This window comes from Populus trichocarpa, chromosome 5 (assembly GCF_000002775.5).
Source record: "Populus trichocarpa isolate Nisqually-1 chromosome 5, P.trichocarpa_v4.1, whole genome shotgun sequence".
In the NCBI taxonomy this organism is placed as follows: Eukaryota; Viridiplantae; Streptophyta; class Magnoliopsida; order Malpighiales; family Salicaceae; genus Populus; species Populus trichocarpa.
Window position 1 is genome coordinate 22,968,011 of NC_037289.2, and position 22,610 is coordinate 22,990,620.

At 35.1% G+C, this 22,610-nt stretch overlaps 3 protein-coding genes across 19 annotated transcripts; all 3 read right to left on the reverse strand.

Moving 5' to 3' along the window:
* Positions 1-1,584: 1,584 nt before the first annotated feature.
* Positions 1,585-21,728, reverse strand: LOC7477628 (bifunctional dihydrofolate reductase-thymidylate synthase). 13 transcript variants are annotated; one of them, XM_024601237.2, is made up of 5 exons: positions 4,483-4,743; positions 3,932-4,014; positions 3,711-3,847; positions 2,279-2,769; positions 1,585-2,195 (listed from the first exon to the last, which is right to left on the reverse strand). In XM_024601237.2, exons 3-5 carry the CDS (start codon positions 3,717-3,719, stop codon positions 1,859-1,861), a joined length of 837 nt encoding a protein of 278 aa, XP_024457005.1. In that variant the 5' UTR covers positions 3,720-3,847; positions 3,932-4,014; positions 4,483-4,743; the 3' UTR covers positions 1,585-1,858. The 13 variants fall into 13 exon arrangements, with proteins under 13 accessions (XP_024457005.1, XP_024457004.1, XP_024457008.1 ...); XM_024601236.2 differs by having other exon boundaries at positions 3,932-4,235; XM_024601240.2 differs by lacking the exon at positions 3,932-4,014 and adding an exon at positions 4,015-4,235 and having other exon boundaries at positions 2,279-2,671; positions 4,483-4,739.
* Positions 6,151-12,424, reverse strand: LOC7454373 (phosphatidylinositol/phosphatidylcholine transfer protein SFH8). 4 transcript variants are annotated; one of them, XM_024601229.2, is made up of 14 exons: positions 12,084-12,424; positions 11,500-11,812; positions 10,665-10,764; positions 10,227-10,493; positions 10,046-10,123; positions 9,829-9,930; positions 9,692-9,741; positions 9,497-9,596; positions 9,274-9,375; positions 9,072-9,185; positions 8,748-8,883; positions 7,733-8,130; positions 6,946-7,020; positions 6,151-6,852 (listed from the first exon to the last, which is right to left on the reverse strand). In XM_024601229.2, the coding sequence occupies exons 1-14, from the start codon at positions 12,115-12,117 to the stop codon at positions 6,802-6,804; spliced, it is 1,920 nt and encodes a 639-aa protein (XP_024456997.1). In that variant the 5' UTR covers positions 12,118-12,424; the 3' UTR covers positions 6,151-6,801. The 4 variants fall into 4 exon arrangements, with proteins under 4 accessions (XP_024456997.1, XP_024456998.1, XP_024457000.1 ...); XM_024601230.2 differs by having other exon boundaries at positions 8,748-8,859; positions 12,084-12,422; XM_024601232.2 differs by lacking the exon at positions 12,084-12,424 and adding an exon at positions 10,981-11,029 and having other exon boundaries at positions 11,132-11,643.
* Positions 14,275-22,530, reverse strand: LOC7454374 (bifunctional nuclease 1-like). Of its 2 annotated transcripts, none has more exons than XM_052453244.1 (11): positions 22,343-22,530; positions 17,774-18,101; positions 17,289-17,459; positions 17,123-17,172; positions 16,933-16,989; positions 16,616-16,681; positions 16,460-16,534; positions 15,566-15,681; positions 15,186-15,277; positions 14,737-14,801; positions 14,275-14,635 (listed from the first exon to the last, which is right to left on the reverse strand). In XM_052453244.1, exons 2-10 carry the CDS (start codon positions 18,072-18,074, stop codon positions 14,740-14,742), a joined length of 990 nt encoding a protein of 329 aa, XP_052309204.1. In that variant the 5' UTR covers positions 18,075-18,101; positions 22,343-22,530; the 3' UTR covers positions 14,275-14,635; positions 14,737-14,739. The 2 variants fall into 2 exon arrangements, with proteins under 2 accessions (XP_052309204.1, XP_052309203.1); XM_052453243.1 differs by lacking the exon at positions 22,343-22,530 and adding an exon at positions 18,374-18,744.
* Between the last annotated feature and the right edge of the window lie 80 nt (positions 22,531-22,610).

Below are 22,610 nucleotides of genomic sequence, written 5' to 3' on the forward strand. Positions count from 1 at the left end.
GAGGAAGCACCTCGACTAATCTTCCTTGAAAAATTACTACTAACATTTAAGGAGGAGGCAAGAATTGGCCATCCAAGTTATTAATTACTAGCCATATTACATATTATATCTTAGTGCTTATCTATATTATCTCCTATGGTGGATGAACTGTAGTTAGAAAGAACATGAACATGAATTGCAAATGACCTTAGGTTAATGACCTGGCCCGTGAATGAAAATCTTAACAATCTGCTTGGATTTCATGTTACAATTGGTTCATAATGTCTGTTTTTCCTATAATTTTAAAGAAAATTGAAGACCTCTGAAGGTGTGCCGTTGGGTTGACAAAAACTTAATGGAGTGTTTGTTTCTCCGACATGGGATTCTCTTGGTATTTGGACATGGAATTACTAAGAAGGATGGAAGATAATTGAGTGATGTGTCTATTTTTGTTAATGAAAGAATCAAACATGGAAGCTCATTTTGTGGAAAAAGACTTGGAAGTGGTAACACACCTTAATTTCTCCACGTTTAGACTTTATACAGCTATTCATTAATAGAGAGAATTTAACATGAATCAACCCGAGATGCTAGCCTAAATAAACAAGTATTTTTTGGATAACTATCTTATTTAATAGAGAATGAATAAAATATAAATATTATTAAATTCCATATGAAATTCATCTTAATATGACTTGGAATATATATTTATATTATATAAATATATTTGTAGAAAAATTAGTTTTTTTAATACAATATATATATATATATATATATATATATATATATATATACTATTTTATTTTTTATTAAATAATAACGAATAATAAATACATATATAAATATTCAAAAACAGGTGCCATTCCCATCCAAATCCATTAATCAAACGCTTAATTTTTCTTACGGTTGTCACTCAATTGTTACCATTAAGTTTTTTTGGCATTGAAAAATTTAGTAACTGTACAATGATCGAATGAAGTTCATTGGGCCGAAAACCCATTTTCTGTTGCATATATGGGCTGTATTTAGCCAATACCCCAATTACATGACCCCTAATATTGGGCCTACCACTTAATTCCCAACTCAGAAATATTAGCCCACGGTGTGTGTGGTGAACAGCCCATTTAGACGACACCGTTTCCGAACATGACCAACACATTGAAGATACGGAAAGGCTTCAAGAAACAGAGTTCGATAAAAAAAAAATATTTTAAAAAAATCTTAACATGTGCTTCACAAGTGTAGAATATTGTTGAACTGTTTCTCTACGGCGTCGTATGTTTCACCTTGAGTATTTGATTACATAGAACAGGAAAAAAAAAGTTCAAATCAACAGTCAGTGAGGACATTTTACCTGCGCAGTTGTCGAATCACTAACAAGCCACAAAAGCACTATCTGTAAATTAGATGAAAAACACAACATCATGGACAACAGATGAAAAGCATCCGATGATTGACATCATAGCAAAGAAACAAATAAAATCTGATGTTACTGTCATCCAAAAAGACATGCTGTGATTGATAAGCTCTTAGGATTCTTGTTACCTTGGTTGTAAGAAGTCGAAGAGATTAAGCACATGAGCAGCCATCAGAAAAACGAAGACGTGAAAACGAAAACCAGAAGGATACATTGAAGGTGGTTAAGATTTGACAGGTTAATCATCCTGCCTTGTCATCTGCCACTAGAGATAATTTCTTCAGCCAGTCTTACATACATTTCTTTTTTATGAACGAAATAGTTTCATTAATCAAACCAATCAGCAGTCAAACTATCAACTGCAACAAAACATTAATATCTTTAAAATATTACAACTGACATATCTCAGAGAACTTGGAACTTCAATATAGCTTCCTGCAATAAATTGGATCTGTAAATAAACTATTTTGTACTGCTTGTATGATGCATGTACTCATCACGTTTCTCAAAAATCATCTTCGGAAGAAATGAGAAATCCTTTACCTCAAACCTATTAGAATTCGATTTACCGTCATTACACTTTCCACCAGTCTTTCCAGCAATAGTTTCATTCTCAGAGTTCCTCACATGAACATAAGTTACAAAAGAATATCGAATGCCATTTTCAACCAATGGTGGAGACGAATACCAAGGCTGAAACTTAGAAAAATCAATACTTGGAATGAACGTATCACATTCAACACTCGTCTCAATCTCCGTAACATGGATGGCATCACATCCTGGACCATTAAGTGTTTCCCTGCATCAAAAAACCAAAATATTCTGGGTAGCATAGTTGAGACTAGCACGGAAAGTAAAGCATTCATTGACTAGCAAAATTACCTCAATATCTGGCCACCTCCTATGACAAAAACCTTATCAATTGAGAAACAATAGGGAGCTTCAGCTAACAATTCCAAAGCTGAGGAAATGCTCCCACATGTAATAACATTTTCTTCATCTTCAATCTCAAAACTCCGAGTCAGGACCACATTCAATCGACCCGGAAGAGGTCGGTACTTGATAGGAATACTTTCCCATGTTTTCCTACCCATCAAAATTGCATTTTGTTTCCCAGGATCCGATGTGGCCAGTGTAATCTCCTTGAAAAACTTGAGATCACAAGGCAATCTCCAAGGTAACTTTCCATCCTTTCCAATCCCCATATCTCGAGTAGCAGCCACCACAACTTGGTAACTCCTCATTGGAATCTCACCCGCTATAGCAGTAAATCGTCTGTAATTTGAAGTTAAGATTTGAAATTTAAACAGCGGTGAGGTTGCAGCCAAAGAAGCTGAATTGCAGAAGCTAGTTTTGCTAGAATTCAGTAAAACCTAAAAGAAAAAATTAGGCATGCAATTAGGGTAACTATATTAATTGGAAAATAAATAAAAAATCCAAGAAAAAAAAAAACTTTTGTGAAAAGTGAAAAACCTTTGACAGGAATAGAGTCAAGGTTGTTAAAATGGCACGAAAAATGCAAAATAAACTCGAGTAAAATCGTAAAAAAATTGAAAAAAAATTGTACTTCAAATAAAAATTCATACATGGATTTTTTAAGCCTTCACAGTTGAACTCACCAAATAATTGAATGGCAATAAAACAAAAGTGGTTGCAAAGCAAATATATAATGTCAACAAAAGCACTGATGGTAAAGAAAAGCTAAAAAAGGTCACTGAGTTTGAAATAGTATCTTTGAGAGGGAATCCATGGGTTAAGAAAAATAATATATGAAGGCTAACAAAAATATATGAATCGAATTAAGAAAGAAATTGTGGTGAAATATATGCTCCGCTTTATATGAAGGAGAAAATCACAATGCATTGGCACCAATACCCTCATTCGTAGTCTGATAAATACGACCCAAGCTTGAAAGCATAAGGCAGGCAATGCAAATGAGACAAAAATGAGAAAGAGTAAATAGATATTAGAAAATTCCACATAGCAGTCATATGTGGTTTAAACCTTTTTTAGATGAGAAAACTGACTAGTTCAAGTCTATTTAAATAAAAAGAAGCTCTAATAAGAACATCATATGAGCTGCAGAACCGACTCTATGCAAAACTCCAGGTTGACTCCCGCCAGAAAATACTGGATAAGATGCACTGTTAAATGGGATACAAGGCTGCACTATATAATTAAGTAGCAGTCTCCCAACAACAAAATTAACCAATGAACTTTCCAGCAAATTATGGAAGACGTCCATAATAAGATTACAAGATGTAAACAATTCTGAACTTAGAGCAAGAAATAAAGCCAAAGGTCATCCACTAACCTGAACCATGGCTGCATCAATAAAAGGGTTTGTGTCACTTGGTCCAAGAGATGGTCAGTAGAGAAGTTGGGTTGACATTACAATAAGCATGAAATTGAGCAACTCGTGATGTAGAAGCCAGAAGGTATGTGTTTGAACTTGGAACAAAAATAATGCATTTTAGAAGATCAAATTGCACAAAATCTTAACATAGTGAGCATGGTGAGAAATCCATGGTGTACCTTACTTCAACAGAGCATGGAACAAAAGTACACTATGCATGACAAGATTTTCGATGTTTTGATCCGCACTTGCAATGAAATACCTGTGTTGAAATCATTAGGTGCTGGTTCGCTTACATTCAATGACAAATACAACTCCTCGATGCTATTATTGCTTTGAGCATTTTCAATTAAGTACTTCAAAAAAACAGATGAAATGTGAACTGCATTAACAGCCTTCGCATAAACCTCCGAAGGTGCAGCAGAATTCGAAACACACTCTTGCAAACACCATGATAAGTGAATCAAAATCTTCGCCAGATGCCTAGAATAACAATTATTTTGTGCAGCACACAAATTGTTTTTGTTAAAAATACATAATTTCTATAATTATAGTTCCAATAAACAGAGAAGCGAATGCACTAAAAAATGATGAAGAGGGGGGGGAGAGAGAGAGAGAGAGAGAGAGCATGGTTAGTGTGCGAATAAAGTAACAATTAAAGCAAATACAGATTATATAATGCAGGATAAGACATTGATGAACAGAGGAGGAGGTTTCGTGATAAACTGACCGAAGAGATTGCAGGTTTCATGGAGAGAATCTATAGGAAACGTCTTCTCACCGACAAATGAACCGATTAAATACTCGGCCGTGAGCACTGATGACTGGAGTGAAGACTGAACTGATCGTCGCCACTTTTATGGTTGCTGGTTGGTTAATAGAGAAGAGATTAGGGATTTGTTCTCATTGAAAAGGAAGAAAGGCGATGCACTGATGACTGGAGACTTTGTTCTCATTAGTGACTGTGCATTTACCCAGCCAATAGACATCGGACAGCTGGAGCATGGAGGGAAACATTTACTTCAGTTTATGCGTTTTGTTGAAATCGTTCAATCGGTACTGTGATTTTTTGTGATTCTGATTTTAATGAATTCACCTTATTTTAACCGATGTGATTTTAACAACATTGAATAGAGTCCTTTGAGTACAATAATGCAACATCATCTGAATTATCTCCTGAATTATGATGAAAGAGAAATTTTTATGAGAAAAAAGAACTTTAATTTGCTGTTCAAACGCCAGATCGTAGGAGGTGCTGACCACCGGCGAGATTTCGAACTGGAGCTGCGGTGGCTTTATTCCAGCAGCCAAGCGAGGGTGGCATGGGCTACATGTTGTTTATTTAGGAGGGCTAGTACTCTGTGACTATGGTTTCGACCCATTATTCTCTTAATTGATGATTATGTTTGGGTGCGATATAATACAATGAATGTAATTAATTGTGTAAATATTAATTTGTTGGACTATTAATGTTTTAGTAATGTAATGGAGGTTTTTTTATATAAATTCTTATTTCATTTTCTAATTTTTTTTTGAACCTTTGTATTTTATTTTTATTTACAAACTTATCCTTATTTGAAAATTTTCTGGCCCTTACATTTTTTTAAAAGTACAATTTAGTCCTGACAAAAATTTGTTGATAATTATGTTTTCACATAATTATTATTAGTCGTGTAATAGTACATTATATAGCTTTTTTATTTTATATAATGTACAGAATCACCATAGTTGTAATGGTTTATCACATTATAATTTTAAAAGCTACAAAATCAAATATAGAAATATAATTAATAATTATATTACATGATTTAGTAAATTCAATTAAACATGAAGTAATAGGTTAATTAATGGGTAAATTGATCAGCAGCCAGGCCAAACAAATTATTTGCTGCACCTATTTTAGTGGTCTGCTACACACAAGATCAAAACCAGCCATGAAGGAGGCAACCTTTAGAAACAAAGACAGCTTCCACCTATTACAAGGAGGAGGCAACCTTTAGAAACGAAGACAGCTTCCACCTATTACATGGGTCAGTAAACTGAGAACGCAACAATGCTTGCTGCAGATTATTTGAATTCAAACACGAGGAAACAGACGACTACAGCACATGTGATTCACTGCCACTCTAATGCTTCACTCCTACTAGGGCTTGTGCGCTGTGTTCAGCTCGTGGTTCGAGTTATTAAATAACTGTAAGTTGACCTTAATTAATAATTATACTCCATTTTTATTTGGAAAAATCACTCCATCCTTCATCTTAACAATGTACAAATAGTCAACAGAACTGCAAATAGCAATAGCATATTAATTACCAGCAACCTTGAAAAATATGCACCTGCACCTCATAACCATTCTTAAATCTTAAGCTCTGGTTAATAATGTAAAAAGAAAAACTCATTAACCAAGCCTCTAAAATATAATATAGCAGCCACAAATTCAAAGCACGGGATCGGTTTATTTTCACAGTTTATACTTCCTCTTGGTAAATGTTCGCATCCTTTTCACTGCCCACTCTATACAAAATGACTTTCGGGATTATCTATTTACAAGGAAAAAACGACATCATGCCAACTTAACGAGATAATGGTATCTTCCTTGCCTCTTGGTGCAGATAGACAAAAAGTCAACTTCTCATGATAAATTCTGTCGGGCTTGCATTCCAATTTCATATAGAATGGACAATGCAACGAAAACGCTTCTCTCTTCTTTTATTTTTTCGGTTCTCTCTCTTTTTAGTCTGCAGTGAAAGCCAAGCCCGAGCCCATGGGGCATGGGAACACCAACATGCCAATTAAAGCCACAAATTTATTGGGTCTCCTCCTCTGTTTATTCAATGTACATCATCCAAGTGCTATACCTCCACACACAAGGAACTTCCTGACAAGAATCATCTTCTCTCGAGAAGACAAACTACCACAGGAGCAACTACTCCCGCCCTCCTTTTTTTTTTATGGACACCAAATTCTCAACCAATGTAAATTGGAATAGTACCTTATATGTATCTGGAAGATTAATTATGGAAATTGATGGAGTGGTATCAAGACCACACTAATATATTCCTCCTGTACAGAAACCTCTTGACCAGCAAAACTTCTTTTTCTGCATCAGGCAGACCAAATCTTAATCCCAATAAACGAAACATGGTGATTTCGGTCTGTGCTTTAAAATGCATGTGTAAGACTATAACCTTACCTGAAAACTTGCTTGTTCGCGACCATCTACATACGCAAGAAGTTCTTCTAGCCTGATCAAAGCTTCGTGCAAAGCCTTTAAATGAGAAGCATGATGGTTAGAGATATGTCATGTGGACCACAACAACTACAAAATTCCTTTCCATCCAAAGGAACATATTACCAGTTTCAAGAAAAGAAAACTGAAAGCAAGTGGTTTGCTACAGTCATCAACTTCGATAAAAGACCAAACCTTTATCAGAAAATGCAAATTTCATGGACACATGACTCTTGCGAGTTGAGAATCCAGTGCCCACTTCATTGTCCAGCTCATTTTATCTAAGTTTTTTTTTTCTTCCAGATCAGAATGAAAAGGCATGCATTCATCGAGAAATCCTAGTGGCATCACAGGTTTGATTTTCTTCTCGTTTTTTCCCACCAAACACAGTGGTTAGTCTCATGACTCCTTAAAGATGATAATCAGATACCTAGTAGTTCATCATGTAATCCATACAAAACATGGTCCGTGGAGATGTCATTTAGCTCTAACAATATAGGTTTACATTTCTTATGTTCTGGTTAAACAAGTCCTAAAAGTTCTAGTTATTTGTTAAATGCAGAAAAAACGGTGGTGAAGAGCCATCAGGAAAAAATGAGGTGTTGGCATATAAACCTATTTAGCATGTCCAACACTCAGAGATCCAACCCCACCCCAACACACATGGAGATTCATGTATCTAATAGCTTCATGTTTGGTTGGTAAAGGCTTATTTCTCCCAGCAGAATATCTAAGCAGGAGAGACAGTTACCTTTTTCGTTGCAATTAGCTCTGCTTCTAATGCATCCACACGATAAACTGCAGCATTAAGCAGCTCCTCCTTTTCACAAGGCATCTGAAAAGGCTTTGTCTGTAATGTACCAACCTTCTCCTCAAGTTCACCCAGCCTTTTCATGACAGATGAAAGAAGGTCTGCCTCTGTAAACCCTGGAGCAGGAGAAGGGGGTCTGAATTCCTCCTTTGGTGCTGTTTCAAAAGTCAGGTCAGTAATGTCACTGGCAGAATCAGATGCTGGGTGTTTCTTAGTATTCCAAAATGCCATTGAACGAAAGAAGGCAAGAAAGGTTATGAAGAAGGCCACAAGCAAAGCCCAGACACGAGCAGGGATCCCTTCGGAAGTCTTCTCTACACTTAACGGAGAAGGTGTGCCTGCAACCAATTTCATTAATTTTATTCAGCGCATGATATAATATCATATCAAATAACATTGACTCCAATTTAAACTAGTGAAGTCTTCGTGAAATCCAACTAGCCATATGGATGCCCCTTATCAGAAAAGATAATAGAGCATAAACCTAAATCCAGGCAAAAAAAGATCTGGGACTGTCAATTAATGTTCTCCCAAAACAATAGGAGTCTTTAGGATCTCCATATCAAGGCAATCAAAGGTTATGCTTTTATATTAAAGAATCATACATACAACCTACTACGATTGGTGTTCTTTTGACTTCTCCAAAGGAAACACAAGGAAAATGTAACTCTTATTAGTGAAACTACAATAAAAGGGTTATTACATTTAACTTCATTTCAAAGTTCACTTCTCAAGGCTGCCACAATCCTATGCCTTCGTATGTTGGAACTCCCACCAAGTGTTAACTGCTACACAACGTTCTTCTACACAAATTTTGTTAACTTGTTTTACATCAAATGATACCATCTTGTTCAAAGGTTCTAAAAATCTACGTCAGTCATTAACTATTACCAATCAGAATTTCTCCATACGATAGAGTTGGTAGCAAATAAGAATGGTGCAGAAACTTGCTAACCTCTGGAAGTACATAAATCTTGAAATTCAGCATCCACCGTCTTGTCAATCATAGGTATGTATTCGTCATATTCAGAGACACTGGCAGTACTCATCCTACCAGCCATCCTGGCCTGTATAAAACATCCAAGCATGGCCTATGAGATCAATTAATTTCAGATATTAGCATTATACACACACTCAGACACACACTCTGCATTTCATGCAAAGAAATGGATTCTGTTGGAAGATACGTTAATGCATCAGTCTTCTAGACTGAAAGTCTGAAACAACTTTAACTGAACTTCAAATAGACTCGTACATTTAAACTTTCAGAAAAGCTTACTTCTTCAGAGACAGGAGCCAGCCTTGGCAGCAAATAGCTCCCGGTTGGCTTAGGAGAGACAACATCTTCCACTTCGGATCCTGACTCTGCAGTGGATGTATCACTTGTTTTTACCTGGTTTAGCCAAAAATAAAACCAAATTTAGAGAGCAAGCAGTCGAAATACTATGTTACAAGACAAAAGCTGTCCTGAGAGAATTTACCTTCACTGGATAGAATGGCTTATCAAGAGCAATTACCCTGCCCCCACTATTTGAAATAGTTACTATTTGTCTGGAATATAGTGCTTCGCCACTATGAACCATCTGGACACAGGCAAATAATCATATAGCATGAGTATATAAGAAAAAAGCTTAATAAAAAAAAAGAGTGAAAAAGGGTTTCAAAATACAACAGCACTGCTGATAATTTCAAGCAACTACCAACCTTTAAAATGTTTGGATCTTTCCATGGCCCCCTATCGGATCTCATACAACCTCCCTGATCAGCACAAGTACAGCTACCCCCAAGAAACTCGGGCAACTCACTGAACAAATTCCAAGATATTTTAAGAGGTTTTAGACATTATGTATAATTGAAATGGATGATGATTAGCAAGGAAATAATCATAGAATTGGTTACCTTGAGTCTATTATTTCAAGTAACTTGTTCTGGTACTTGTTACCAAGAACCTGTTAAAAATCCAAAATCAGCTAATATACTTCTGTTAAACTGTAAATTTTTGGCAATTCAACAAGATTAAGGAAAGGACTGCTCACATGAATCTTGGAAGCTGTGTGGGAATCAATAAAAGATCTCACTGTTCTCCAAAGCAGCTTAAAACCGGGACCAGCGTTAATGACATACATTCTGCAAAGTGTCTGCACAATTTGTTGTTTTAGCTCTTGTAATAAAATGACATCCCAGCTTGATTTTGAGACGGAACATCTAGTGTTAAAAAAAGCTTCTATGAAAATTGCAAGAAAAATCACATGCCTCAGGATAGTTGTCACCATCAATCTTCTGAAGCTGAATGATGAGTTCTCGTGCAGACTTGGTGAAGTTTTTCAAACCCTAAAGAACAATTTTTTTGAACAAGAATGCAGAAGGTAACAATTTTAATGAGTTACTAAACAAAAATTTGATAATTAATAAGGAAAAAAAGCAGCTACCATACAATTCCTTGCACATCCAAAATAGTTGTACTTGAATCAATGTGTCTCTTTGCAGCAATGGTGCAAGCTGGAAACTTAATCGCAAAAGTCCTTTCAAACTCCTGCACATGATATCTCAAATATCTTTCTAAAGTGATCACTTCCATAAGTTTGCTGGAATCAACTTTTCCTAGTCTTTCGATGTAAACAGGTCTGCCATCCTTATCTACACCATGATAACCCTGAGGGTAGTACTTTCGAACTTCTTTCAACTCACTGAACTCAAAATCCTGAACAATAAAGTTTTCAACATCTCTTAATTAACAACACGTTACACTTTACATCAGAAGAAAAAGGAAAAACAGCAAGATTGTATGATACTAACTGCTAAACTCAAGAACAGCCCAAACGGAAGGAAGAATTAAGCGTACAGAAACAGAGAAGGATTGAATCAGTGTTACCTCCAAAATAGTGTCAGTACCGAAATCTTTCCTCCACTGTAGCATGTTGGCCCACATCTGTTTTGCTTTCTCGACATCAAACTTCCTTGCTTTTAAGAACCTGCAAAGCGAAACTCTTGGGTACTGAAGCTGCACAGAAGTTCTGGTAACTATGCCTCATTTTAAGCATCAACAAATATGTGACTATAGAAACATTAATAAAAGCTAGCACTTCTGATATGTACAATAAAACTGAATATGAAACAGCCACTATAGAGGCTCATATTAAAAGCCTATTTTTAATTGACTTTAAACCAATATGAACAGTGCAACTAACAATGTTAATCATCCTCCCTCTCATTACTTCTGCAACCGAAATAGAAATTCTGAAAGAAAAAGACAAAAAGAACTAATGAATTACATGACAACGTATACTAGGTGAGGTCAAAGTGGAGATTCAAAAAGAAATCAGGAACACAATAACTTACATCTTAACATTGAAGACTTTGACCAGCCAATCATTTTCCTTCTTTTTTTACAGGCCAATCTTAATTTATTTATTGACAGCAAGTGGCAAATTACAGAGTCAGCTCTTGAATATTATTTAGAAAAGGATGCAACAGCTAAAACACAACAAAATGCATTCAGAGTTTAAGGAAACAAGCAATCATTTAAGTAATCAATAAATTATAATACAGAGTCTAACAAGAAATCAATAAGAGGACATGTCAAGAATTAAAAACCTGCAGCAGCCCCGAGTATGACCGCTTCAAAATAACAAAAAGCACAGAAAGCAAGCAAGATATTTTATCAAAACAATAATAAGCACAACAAGCGAGCAAGGAAAAAAAAGAACCTCAATAACATGTGATAATCATCATGCCTGGGAGGAAGCAAATCCTCCGAAATAAGTGCCTGTTTAAATGCATCTACAAGCCGAAGCTCCTCGACATCTCGAACATCCTCAATTGCAGCAGAAACCCCTCCACCAACACCTCCACTGCCGCCATTGTTTTTCTTGCTCTTCTTGAGAGAACGCCTGAATTTACTAGATGCCTTTATGGCTTTCTTTTTCAAACTCCCGATTCTAGTCTTCCTATCTTCCTCCGAGTTATCAAAATCCGATTTCCGCTCCCTTTTCTCATCATTACTAGAGAATCCCTCAAAGCCTAAAAGCCACATATAAGATTAAAAAAAAAACTAATAGGAAATTTAATTTCAAGGTATTATAAAAATTCATTACAAATTAAACCACTATTACCTTTCCAAATTATCAACGAAATGAAAGACAATTTTGGTACGGAATTCATGAGAACAAAAAATTAACAGAAACTAACAATAATCGACAATTCAAATCCCTAGAATCCATTAAAAAATTAAATTATCAAATCAAAATCAATAGAAATCATAGATTGAAGATGTTAAAGAAACAGAACTTACAAGGCCGAGCTAAGAGATCCAACGGACTCGACATGACGATAATTTAGAGATCAAGATTACAAAAAGAAATCAAAAACCAATTCGATTAAGAACTGCAACTGTTGAATCGCTTATTTGGATCTGATTTTGACGAAATTAAGTATCTTTATGATCTTTCATGGACTCCTTGCTGCTGCTTATGCTTGTAGAGGAAAAAAGTAGTCGTAACGGAAGGAGAAGGAGAGTTACGATTTGGAAATTGATAAACCGAAGAAAACAAGATAGTGGTAATAAATAATAATTATTTGTGAAGCAAATTCAAGTTTAATATTTTAACTGAAGAAGAGTGGAAGGTGGAAAGGCGGAGAAACGGCGCGTATAGATGCGGAATTGCCTGGTTAAACTTGATTTTGTTTGTGGGTCCTATAGCCACGCGGCCGTAAGAGGTGGAGCCAAGTGGGGTTTCAGCTTTGGCGGGAAGTTTACTAGCCGACACCCCTGGGTCATAGCAGTTTTGTTTTAATTGCTTTTTTCTTGAATTTGCAACTTGCAAGAATTATCTTTGGATTTTAATCGCAAAACTTGAGGGTTATTTTCCTACAATTTTGTGATAAATTGCTTTAAGAATTAATGAACCTTGTTATTTTGCTTTATATTATGTCACATACATCATATTTTCTTTAATTTATATATATTTTATATTTTTTTAATCAAAATAAATAAAGAGATGGACTTGTTCGAGTGAGTAAAAAAAAAATATTAAATTATAATGAAATATTAAAAAATATTAAATTAATAATTTTTATGTCAAACTAATTTTTAAGAGTGCATTTATAAATAAAAAATCAGTTGTTTTTTAAAATATTTTTATTTTTTAAAATAATATTTTTAACATTAACAAATTAAAACACTCTGAAAATATATAAAAAAATAAATTAATTAAATTAAAATTTGATAAAATAATGGTTTCACCGCCAAATAAAACACCTTCTAGAACGCATATAAACACGGTTTTTACCACAAAAACAAAACTCATCGAAAACAGGGTCGGTTCAGAAGTTTTCTAGTCTAACCGGTTTAACGGTGTACTAGAGCTGCTCCAAAAACCATCCTTTTCATTTATCATTTTTTATCGATAACTAGAATCTCTCGGACCTTCGTTTACAAAATTAAAAAAAAAAAAATCAGCTAAGATAAAAGAAACTCATTTTTCAGCTTCCGAGCCACCAAGATAGACTCTTTAATAAGAAGCAAAGCCTGGTTCAAAGGAAGAGGGCCATCGGGTCCCTTGCTGATTCTGTAATTTACACTTGCGTGTTTCGAAATATTCTGGGCACGAATTTTCTAATCTAATTACAGTAAACGCCTTCCTCACTTCTTCGAATATCCCCAGATTTAAAACGTGTTGCTTGCTTGACTTCATGACCACTGCCCAATTTAAGGGATCATGGAAACCTCATGAGTTGATAACGTAAATATTGCAGATATTTGTATTTTGAAAGTGTTTAAAAAAAAATTAAAACAAAATTATTTTTTTATTTTTTTTTAAATTAACATGTTTTTGATATTTTTATATCATTTTAATATATTAATATCAAAATTAATTTTTTAAAAATAAAAAAATATTATTTTAATATATTTTAAAATAAAAAATATTTTAAAAAACAACACGAAACTCGTAATTCCATGTACAATACTCGTAATTCTATGTGATGAGACATGTCAAGAATCCTTACAACCACCTGAGGTCACTCTTATTTATCATCTGCCATTTGGTCTAATCTTAAGATTTCCTTTAAGAAGATTTGAATTTTCTCTTCGGGTGGAAGTATGTTGAGTCGTGTCGGCATAACTCTTGGCAAAGAGATAACCTACTCCAGAAAATAATCCCAGAAATCATGTTCGGGTTGCCTCTCTCTCACGCATGGCTATGGTCCGAAGTTGATGGAGAACAACATCCAATTCTACCGTGTCAAACCAGGCTTAGCATAAGCACAAAATAAACATGAACACGGCAACACAGAAATGCAGGCAACGCCCTTTGAAAGGAGGCACTTGGGAAATCTATCTAAACCCAAGGGGGGAGAAGACAAGGGTCAAGCTGGAAATGCCCTCACCAATCAGGCAATCACCATGCAGAGTTTTAACAGGCATCGAATCTGACAGAGACATTCGGACCTAGGAATAACGAGTATTAAACAAAACACACACATACAAGAGAGAGTCATCTTCAATATCATTTACTGGATTTCAAACATTTATAGGGTGCTGTGATTTTAGATACCCTTAAGACATGCTTTGGCAAAAGCTATAGTGCATAAGGCCGTGAAACGTTTGATGCCAAGGCAAATCTCTTGCGTGATTAAATAGCTAATGAGCATTGCCTTCCATACAAGTAATATGCGGAAATGAACTGTAGTCAATTGCTTCCAACATTACACTAGCAAAGTTTATCTATACATATATTCACAAACTTGCTACGTACATATTGATAAAAGGGGAACGCAACATAATCCCGCCATCCTCATCAGCTTCCAACAATGGTTTATATGCACAAGTTTAAGCTGTGAGAACTGAAACAGCCAAGAATAAACAACCTGTTAGTTAATCTTTTTCAATTGAATCAAATCCAAGAAAATTTTCATTTGGAATTAGACACTGATTAGATTTCCACCTTTTACGTATATTTCTTCAAGTTCCTCTTTGCTCGAAATTGACCAAGTTTGTCTCTCCATTGAGCTGTAGAAATCACGGAAATTATGAAGATAGCAGCAGTGAAAATAACTAATTAGCATGCTAAAAGTATGGGGGCCACAGTGCGGTTTCAATAGACAAAGGGCAACTTAGGAAAATTTTGGAACCAGACCTTTCAGAATGATGAACAGCAGGGAGTTTTAAAGTTTAAACCCACAAGTTATTATTACATTTGACTTTGTGTTCAATCACAAGTTATTTATGTAGACTGGTATGTGCAGTGCAACGATACAAGAAAAACCAATCTGGTTTGTTTCAAATTGATGATGGCTATTGGCTAAATAGACAAAGGAAGCCACAGGGGGGGGAAAAGTGCAGGAAACATGCAGCCAAAAGGCAATGGGCGAAAGAGATTGAAATGAAACATACCAGCATCTCCATAACGCTCCTCAATGGCAGCAGTCAACATGTTGCGCACAAGATCAAACTCCTTGGTATCAAGACAAGGTTGACCAGTGGGCCTGAACCATATTAATTCCAATTACACTTTTCTTTCTCCAAGCATAGGCATAATTTAGATGGATTCAATTACTTACTGTGCAAATTACTAATTCAGTTATCAATCTGAAAAGGATGCCAAACTATTGATAGTTAACTTTAGAGTCACACACAGTAGCTATATTCTTGAATCTAGGAAAGGCCACATTAATCCCTGAACATGGACTACAAAACCCTTGCACATATACAAAGTCCTGACTTCACATATCTTGACTGGTGAACACCTGCTATCTAAAGATTTTGAGGCTCACCGATCTAGTTCAGTGAATAACAAGCCATTTGAAGCATGGGACTGAATTGGCTTTCCAGATTCAATGACTCTCATCCCATCACTGTATGCCAGGTATTTATTGACTTGAATAGGAACCTGCACAGAATTAGAAAAGATGCACCTCTACAAATCAGCAAACCATGGACAAGTTTGTGAGGGGTTCAATTTAAACACATGAAAGAATGCTAAAATTCCAACAGGCTGCAAAGCAAAAACTCGAGAAACCAGCTGGTCACTTCAGCAGTTGGCCTCTAACAAGATTTATTTCAGTTTACTACTTAAGTGACTCCACTGCAAATCTTGAATCAAACTTTCTTCTCATTCCTAGTAGACAAACAATTATCAGAAAGTTTCTCTCTCTTTCCACTAAAAGGAAAGGGAAAATGATGCAGGAAAAACAGAGAAACAACTAACATCTTAATGATTGAAAGTACTAACTAGCATGTAGGTGTCAAACTCTGCATCATGATTTGACATACTTCACCAAGATAAAGATTTAAGGATTTCACCATTACATGCACCAGATATGAAACGGACATGAAAATCCATCTGACACAACATTCCGCAACAAAGATGTATGCATTAGCATTTCACATTCACATATACCAGATACAAAAAGTCATACATGAATACCATTTCAGTCAACATTTTTAGGGCTTTTTTCAACAGGAAATGTCAATAGGGCTTGTGCCTTCACCCAGTCAAACAAACTTTGGCTTAGAATATATTTGGTACACAGCCAACAAAAAGATAGGAATTCTGTCCACAATTCCAAATGAGATTTTACTTGAATGTCCTCCATCATGTAGACAACATGCTACTATTCTTCAAATTTTTCACATAAATGGGGGGGAGGGGGCAAGAAACGGAGTACCTTGCATCTAACTGCTATATTGATAGCATCTGATGGACGAAGATCAAAGCTGACACATTCTGTTTCATTACCAATCTGCAACAATGTCAAGGTGTAAACCCCTTATACCTGTAATTATACAAGTTAGTCAAATCAAATGAAAAACAAGGGGTATACCTTAGTGAGGTACAACTGAGCAAAGTATGCTTCATGCACTCTCTTAGTAACTCTTACGAGTTTGACCTGAGCATCATAATCAAAACATCGGAGTAAATTTATTTATTTTTTGGATAAGAAACATAGGACTGAATTGGTAATATTTCAATTGCAGTGGCAAACAATAAGGAAAGAAGATTTCATATCTCCATAGATTTTCTACGTTGAAAGCTGTAATCTGCCATATGACATTAAGCTATTTGTACACTTCCATGTTCTCAAGCCTAGCCTCTCTCTCTCTCTCTCTAATGAAAAGAAAAGAAGAAATACCAACTTACTTCGTAACCCATTTTTTCAACCATCTCCTTCACCACTTGATACATAGTTGGCCTTGCCTGGAAACCGACAGCCAAATTCCTCAGCATTGCTATATATGAAACAAATCCAAGTAGTTGCCAAAGTCCAAATTTGACAGCTCAATTATTCCGAAATAAAAATCCTACCACAGTAAGGAAGCTAAATACATACAATTTGGACATTGCGCACTGCTGCCATGAGCAACACACTTGGCATCTCCACTGCAATCAAATGTAAATCATCACTTCAAAAAGACATAGGAAGCAATAGTCTTCAAAGTGTTTCAAAGAATCAAATGCTATACATTCGAAACTATCAAGTATAACAGTGAACATACAAACAATAATTGGGAGAAGAAGACCAGTCCCGTCTTCCATCTTCAATACAATTGCTGGATGCGGAGCGTTGTCTGGTAGATGCCCACCTTGAGGGTTGTTGTGGACACATCGTAAGTGCCTCCCATCCCTCATTTTGATCACAAAACCATCCGATCCACTCTTCACCTCAACTACATGAAAAGCCCAATTCAAATTAACAATTCACGTTTCACCCCAAACAAACCACATTACACAGAAAACTTCATTGATTACTCAAATAGCGCTAGGCTGAGTTTGGTTCGTGTACGGACCAGAAGCAAGAGATACAGGAAAGATAAAAACATGTTTGGTTTACGAGACAATGACAGTAAAAAAGTGAAATTTTATACTTTCAGAACATGAACATGAAGAGCAAAAACATGTCCCTCTGTCATAAATGTCTCCGTCTTTTCTATTCTAGACAATAAAAAAGGCTACGCTAATAAAATTCAAAGGCAAACCATACCAGCTTCAACTACACTAGAGTTGACATAATCTCCATGATTTTCATTGAAATTCTCTGCTGTACTCCCATTACCATCTGATGATGAGCTCAAACTACACTGCACTACACTGCATCTTCGCGCTTTTAGTTGCCGAGAAGTAAGAACCACCTTAGATTTGCAACCACTTAAGCCCTTAAATCCCCGCAATTCACTTCTAATAAGCCAACCCTTCACCAACGGACCAGTCATCGGGAAGCTGTAAGTTCCCGCTTGTTTTGCACGCACAGCAGGATAAATTACTGGTCCTTGCAGTGACCCCATGTCTCCGCCTCCGAAAAAACAAATCAACTAAAACAAACATATACACGAGAGGTTAAAAATGTAATTAACAGCAAAACCGAGGTGAAATTGAAGATATATATATATAATTTACAATTTATGATCAAAGGAAGAAACCGTATCTTTTCCAAAATTAGAAACAAAAAACATAATAATTAAATAATTTTAAATTTATAAAAGAAAATCCACACTGTTCAAAATTTTATATGATCATCTTCTCCACAAATCAAACGAAGAATCACGAAACTGAAAATCAAAAAATATCCAGAACGGGAACGCACCTGAAAAACAACGGGTCACGTGTAAACAGTAAAACCTTCAGTTTCTCGATCTTGTAATTACAATTTTATGTAGAAACGATCGAAACAAATTAAAGAAAATAAAGGATCAAAGGAGATGAAGTGGGTTAGTTGTTAAAGGAGGCTTAAGGAATTGAGAGCATTTAGAGATGGGAGAAGCGACAGGAGGCATCAGATAAAAGGAGGAATGAGAGATGGGGGGCGAGTAGATAAGAGATTCTGTTTTTTTGGCTTGGCTAAGGGAGGGTGTGCGAGAGCGAGAGAGAGAGAGCGAGGGGCGGGCGGGAGAGAGAATGAAGGATATAACTGGAGAGAGGTAAGCTGGGCTTTTCTTATCGATTTTTTTAGAAAATGACAGTTTTAGCCTTGTCAGTCTGTTTAATGGCATACGGGTGGTATTTTAGCTGTGTCCGAATGACAAGACACCTTGATATGTGAAATTATAATCGTGCTGATGATTTTTACTGGTGAAAAATAGTTTTTTAAAAAAATAAATTTTAAAAAAATAAATTATTTTCTGATATTTGATAGTATAATAAAAAATAAATTAAAAAATATTTTTTAGTGTTTAGTTATAGAATGAAAAATGAGCTAGAAAATAACTTATTAATATTTTATTTTTCTCAAGTTTATTAAAATAATGAGGCACAAATCTTACAAATTAAAAAGTTGAATGAGAAAGAAATTAAAAAAAATATAATTTTATAAATTATCTCTAATAAAATAAATAATAATAAAAATAATAGAGATCAAATCTAGAAAATAAAATAGTTTATATATATTATATATATGTTCTACAAATATATTTATATAATATAAATATATATTCCAGGTTATAGTTATAAGATGATTTTTATATCGAATTTAATAATATTTATATCTTATTTATTTTCTATTAAATAAACTATTTTATTTTTTTACTAAATAATAATGAATAATAAATACTTATATAAATATTCAAAAACAGGTGCCATTCCCATTCAAATCCATTAATCAAACGCATAATTTTTTCTTACGGTTGTCACTCAAATGTCACCATTAATTTTTTTGGCATTGAATAATTTAGTAACTGTACAATGATCGAGTGAAGTTCATTGGGCTGAGAACCCATTTTCAGTTGGATATATGGCCTGTATTTAGCCAATACCCCAATTAACAGGACCCCTAATATTGGGCCTACCACTTAATTCTCAACTAAGAAATATTAGCCCACAGTGTGTGTGGTGAGCAGCCCATTTAGACGATACCGTTTCCGAACATGACAAACACATTGAAGATACGGGAAGGCTTCAAGAAACAGAGTTTGATAAAAAAATATTTAAAAAAAGTCTTGACATGTGCTTCACAAGTGTAGAATATTGTTGAACTGTTTCTCTACGGCGTCGTATGTTTCACCTTGAGCATTTGATTACATAGAACAGGAAAAAAAATAAAATTCAAATCAACAGTCAGTGAGGACATTTTACCTACGCAGTTGTCGAATCACTAACAAGCCACAAAAGCACCATCTGTAAATTAGATGAAAATCACAACATCATGGACAACAGATGAAAAGCATCCGATGATTGATATCATAGCAAAGAAATAAATGAAATCTGATATTACTGTCATCCAAAAAGACATGATCTGATTGATAAGCTCTTAGGATTCTTGTTACCTTGGTTGCAAGTAGTCGAAGAGATTAAGCACACGAGCAGCCATCAGAAAAACGAAGACGTGAAAAAGAAAACCAGAAGGATACATTGAAGGTGGTTAAGATTTGACAGGGTAACCATCCTACCTTGTCATCTGCCACTTGAGATAATTTCTTCAGCCAGTCTTACATACATTTCTTTTTTTATGAACGAAATAGTTTCATTAATCAAACCAATCAGCAGTCAAACTATCCTGCTTGCAGACAAAAAGTGTTTACAAAGAAGAAGAAACCACTATCAACTGGCAACAAAACATTAATACCTTCAAAATATTATAACTGACATATCTCAGAGAACTTGGAACTTCAATATTGCTTCCTGCAATAAATTGGATCTGTAAACAAACTATTTTGTACTGCTTGAATGATGCATGTACTCCTCACCTTTCTCAAAAATCATCTTCGGAAGAAATGAGAAATCCTTTACCTCAAACCTATTAGAATTCGATTTAACGTCATTACACTTTCCACCAGTCTTTCCAGCAATAGTTTCATTCTCAGAGTTCCTCACATGAACATAAGTTACAAAAGAATATCGAAAGCCATTTTCAACCAATGGTGGAGACGAATACCAAGGCTGAAACTTAGAAAAATCAATGCTTGGAATGAACGTATCACACTCAACACTCGACTCAATCTCCGTAACATGGATGGCATCACATCCTGGACCATTAAGTGTTTCCCTGCATCAAAAAACCAAAATATTCTGTGTAGCACAGTTGAGACTAGCACGGAAAGTAAAGCATTCATTGACTAGCAAAATTACCTCAATATCTGGCCACCTCCTATGACAAAAACCTTATCAATTGAGAAACAATAGGGAGTTTCAGCTAACAATTCCAAAGCTGAGGAAATGCTCCCACATGTAATAACATTTTCTTCATCTTCAATCTCAAAACTCCGAGTCAGGACCACATTCAATCGATCCGGAAGAGGTCGGTACTTGATAGGAATACTTTCCCATGTTTTCCTACCCATCAAAATTGCATTTTGTTTCCCGGGATCCGATGTGGCCAGTGTAACCTCCTTGAAAAACTTGAGATCAGAAGGCAATCTCCAAGGTAACTTTCCATCCTTTCCAATCCCCATATCTCGAGTAGCAGCCACCACAACTTGGTAACTCCTCATTGGAATCTCACCCGCTATAGCAGTAAACCGTCTGTAATTTGAAGTTAAGATTTGAAATTTAAACAGCGGTGAGGTTGCAGCCAAAGAAGCTGAATTGCAGAAGCTGATTTTGCTAGAATTCAGTAAAACCTAAAAAAAAAAAACATAGGCATGCAATTAGGGTAACTATATTAATTGGAAAATTAAAAAAAAATTCCAAGAAAAAAAAATCTTATTGTGAAAAGTGAAAAACCTTTGATAGGAATAGAGTCCTCTGAGTACAATAATGCAACATCATCTGAATTATCTCCTGAATTATGATGAAATAGAAATTCTTATGAGAAAAAAGGACTTTAATTTGCTGTTCAAACGCCAGATCGTAGGAGGTGCTGACCGCCGGCGAGATTTCGAACTGGAGCTGCGGTGGCTCTACTCCAGCAGCCAAGCGAGGGTCGCATGGGCTACATGTTGTTTATTTAGGAGGGCTATACCATGGGCTGGTACTCTGTGACTATGGTTTCGACCCATTATTCTCTTAATTGATGATTATGTTTGGGTGCGATATAATACAATGAATGTAATTAATTGTGTAAATATTTATTTGTTGGGCTATTAATATTTTAGTAATGTTATGGAGGGTTTTTTATATAAATTCTTATTTCAGTTTCTAATTTTTTTTTTTAATCTTTGTATTTTATTTTTACTTACAAACTTATCCTTATTTGAAATTTTTTCGGCCCTTATATTTTTTTTAAAGTACAATTTAGTCCTAACAAAAATTTGTTGATAATTATGTTTTTACATAATTATTATTAATCGTGTAATAGTACATTATATAGCTTTTTTATTTTATATAATGTAAAGAATCACCATAGTTGAAATGGTTTATTACATTATAATTTTAAAAGTTACAAAATCAAATATAGAAATATAATTAATAATTATATTATATGATTTATTATATTCAATTAAACATGAAGTAATAGGTTAATTAATGGGTAAATTGATCAGCAGCCAGACCAAACAAATTTCCTAATCGCTTATAAAAGAAAATCCACAGTGTTCAAAATTTTATATGATCATCTTCTCCACAAATCAAACGAAGAATTCACGAAACTGAAAATCAAAAAATATCTAGAACGGGAACGCACCTGAAAAACAACGGGTCACGTGTAAACAGTAAAACCTTCAGTTTCTCGATCTTGTAATTACAATTTTATGTAGAAACGATCGAAACAAATTAAAGAAAAGAAAGGATCAAAGGAGATGAAGTGGGTTACTTGTTGAAGGAGGCTTAAGGAATTGAGAGCATTTAGAGATGGGAGAAGCGACAGTAGGCATCAGATATTTGGGTCCGTTTGTTTATACGGCTGGCTGCGTTTTAATTAAAACGCAGCTTGCAGCTGTTTGATTAAGAAA

Bases quoted from the DNA above. Each gene is read 5' to 3' on its own strand.
- LOC7454373 (XM_024601229.2), bottom strand. From the start codon at position 12,117: ATGTCGAGTCCGTTGGATCTCTTAGCTCGGCCTT. The intron at 10,765-11,499 runs GTTCTTTTTTTT...TTCGCTTTGCAG, and splicing joins GATTATCACATGTTATTGAG to GTTCTTAAAAGCAAGGAAGT. The intron at 8,131-8,747 runs GTTAGCAAGTTT...AATTGGTTGCAG, and splicing joins AGATTTATGTACTTCCAGAG to GCACACCTTCTCCGTTAAGT.
- LOC7454374 (XM_052453244.1), bottom strand. From the start codon at position 18,074: ATGGGGTCACTGCAAGGACCAGTAATTTATCCTGCTGTGCGTGCAAAA. The intron at 16,682-16,932 runs GTAAGTTGGTAT...TATGATGCTCAG, and splicing joins TTGAAAAAATGGGTTACGAA to GTCAAACTCGTAAGAGTTAC. The intron at 14,802-15,185 runs GTATGTTTCATT...TGATTTCTACAG, and splicing joins GGAGCGTTATGGAGATGCTG to CTCAATGGAGAGACAAACTT.
- LOC7477628 (XM_052453245.1), bottom strand. From the start codon at position 21,489: ATGATGTTGCATTATTGTACTCAGAGGACTCTATTCCTATCAAAG. The intron at 2,770-21,444 runs GTTTTTCACTTT...TTTTTCTTTTAG, and splicing joins GGACTCTATTCCTATCAAAG to GTTTTACTGAATTCTAGCAA. The intron at 2,196-2,278 runs GTAATTTTGCTA...TTTTTGATGCAG, and splicing joins GGAGGTGGCCAGATATTGAG to GGAAACACTTAATGGTCCAG.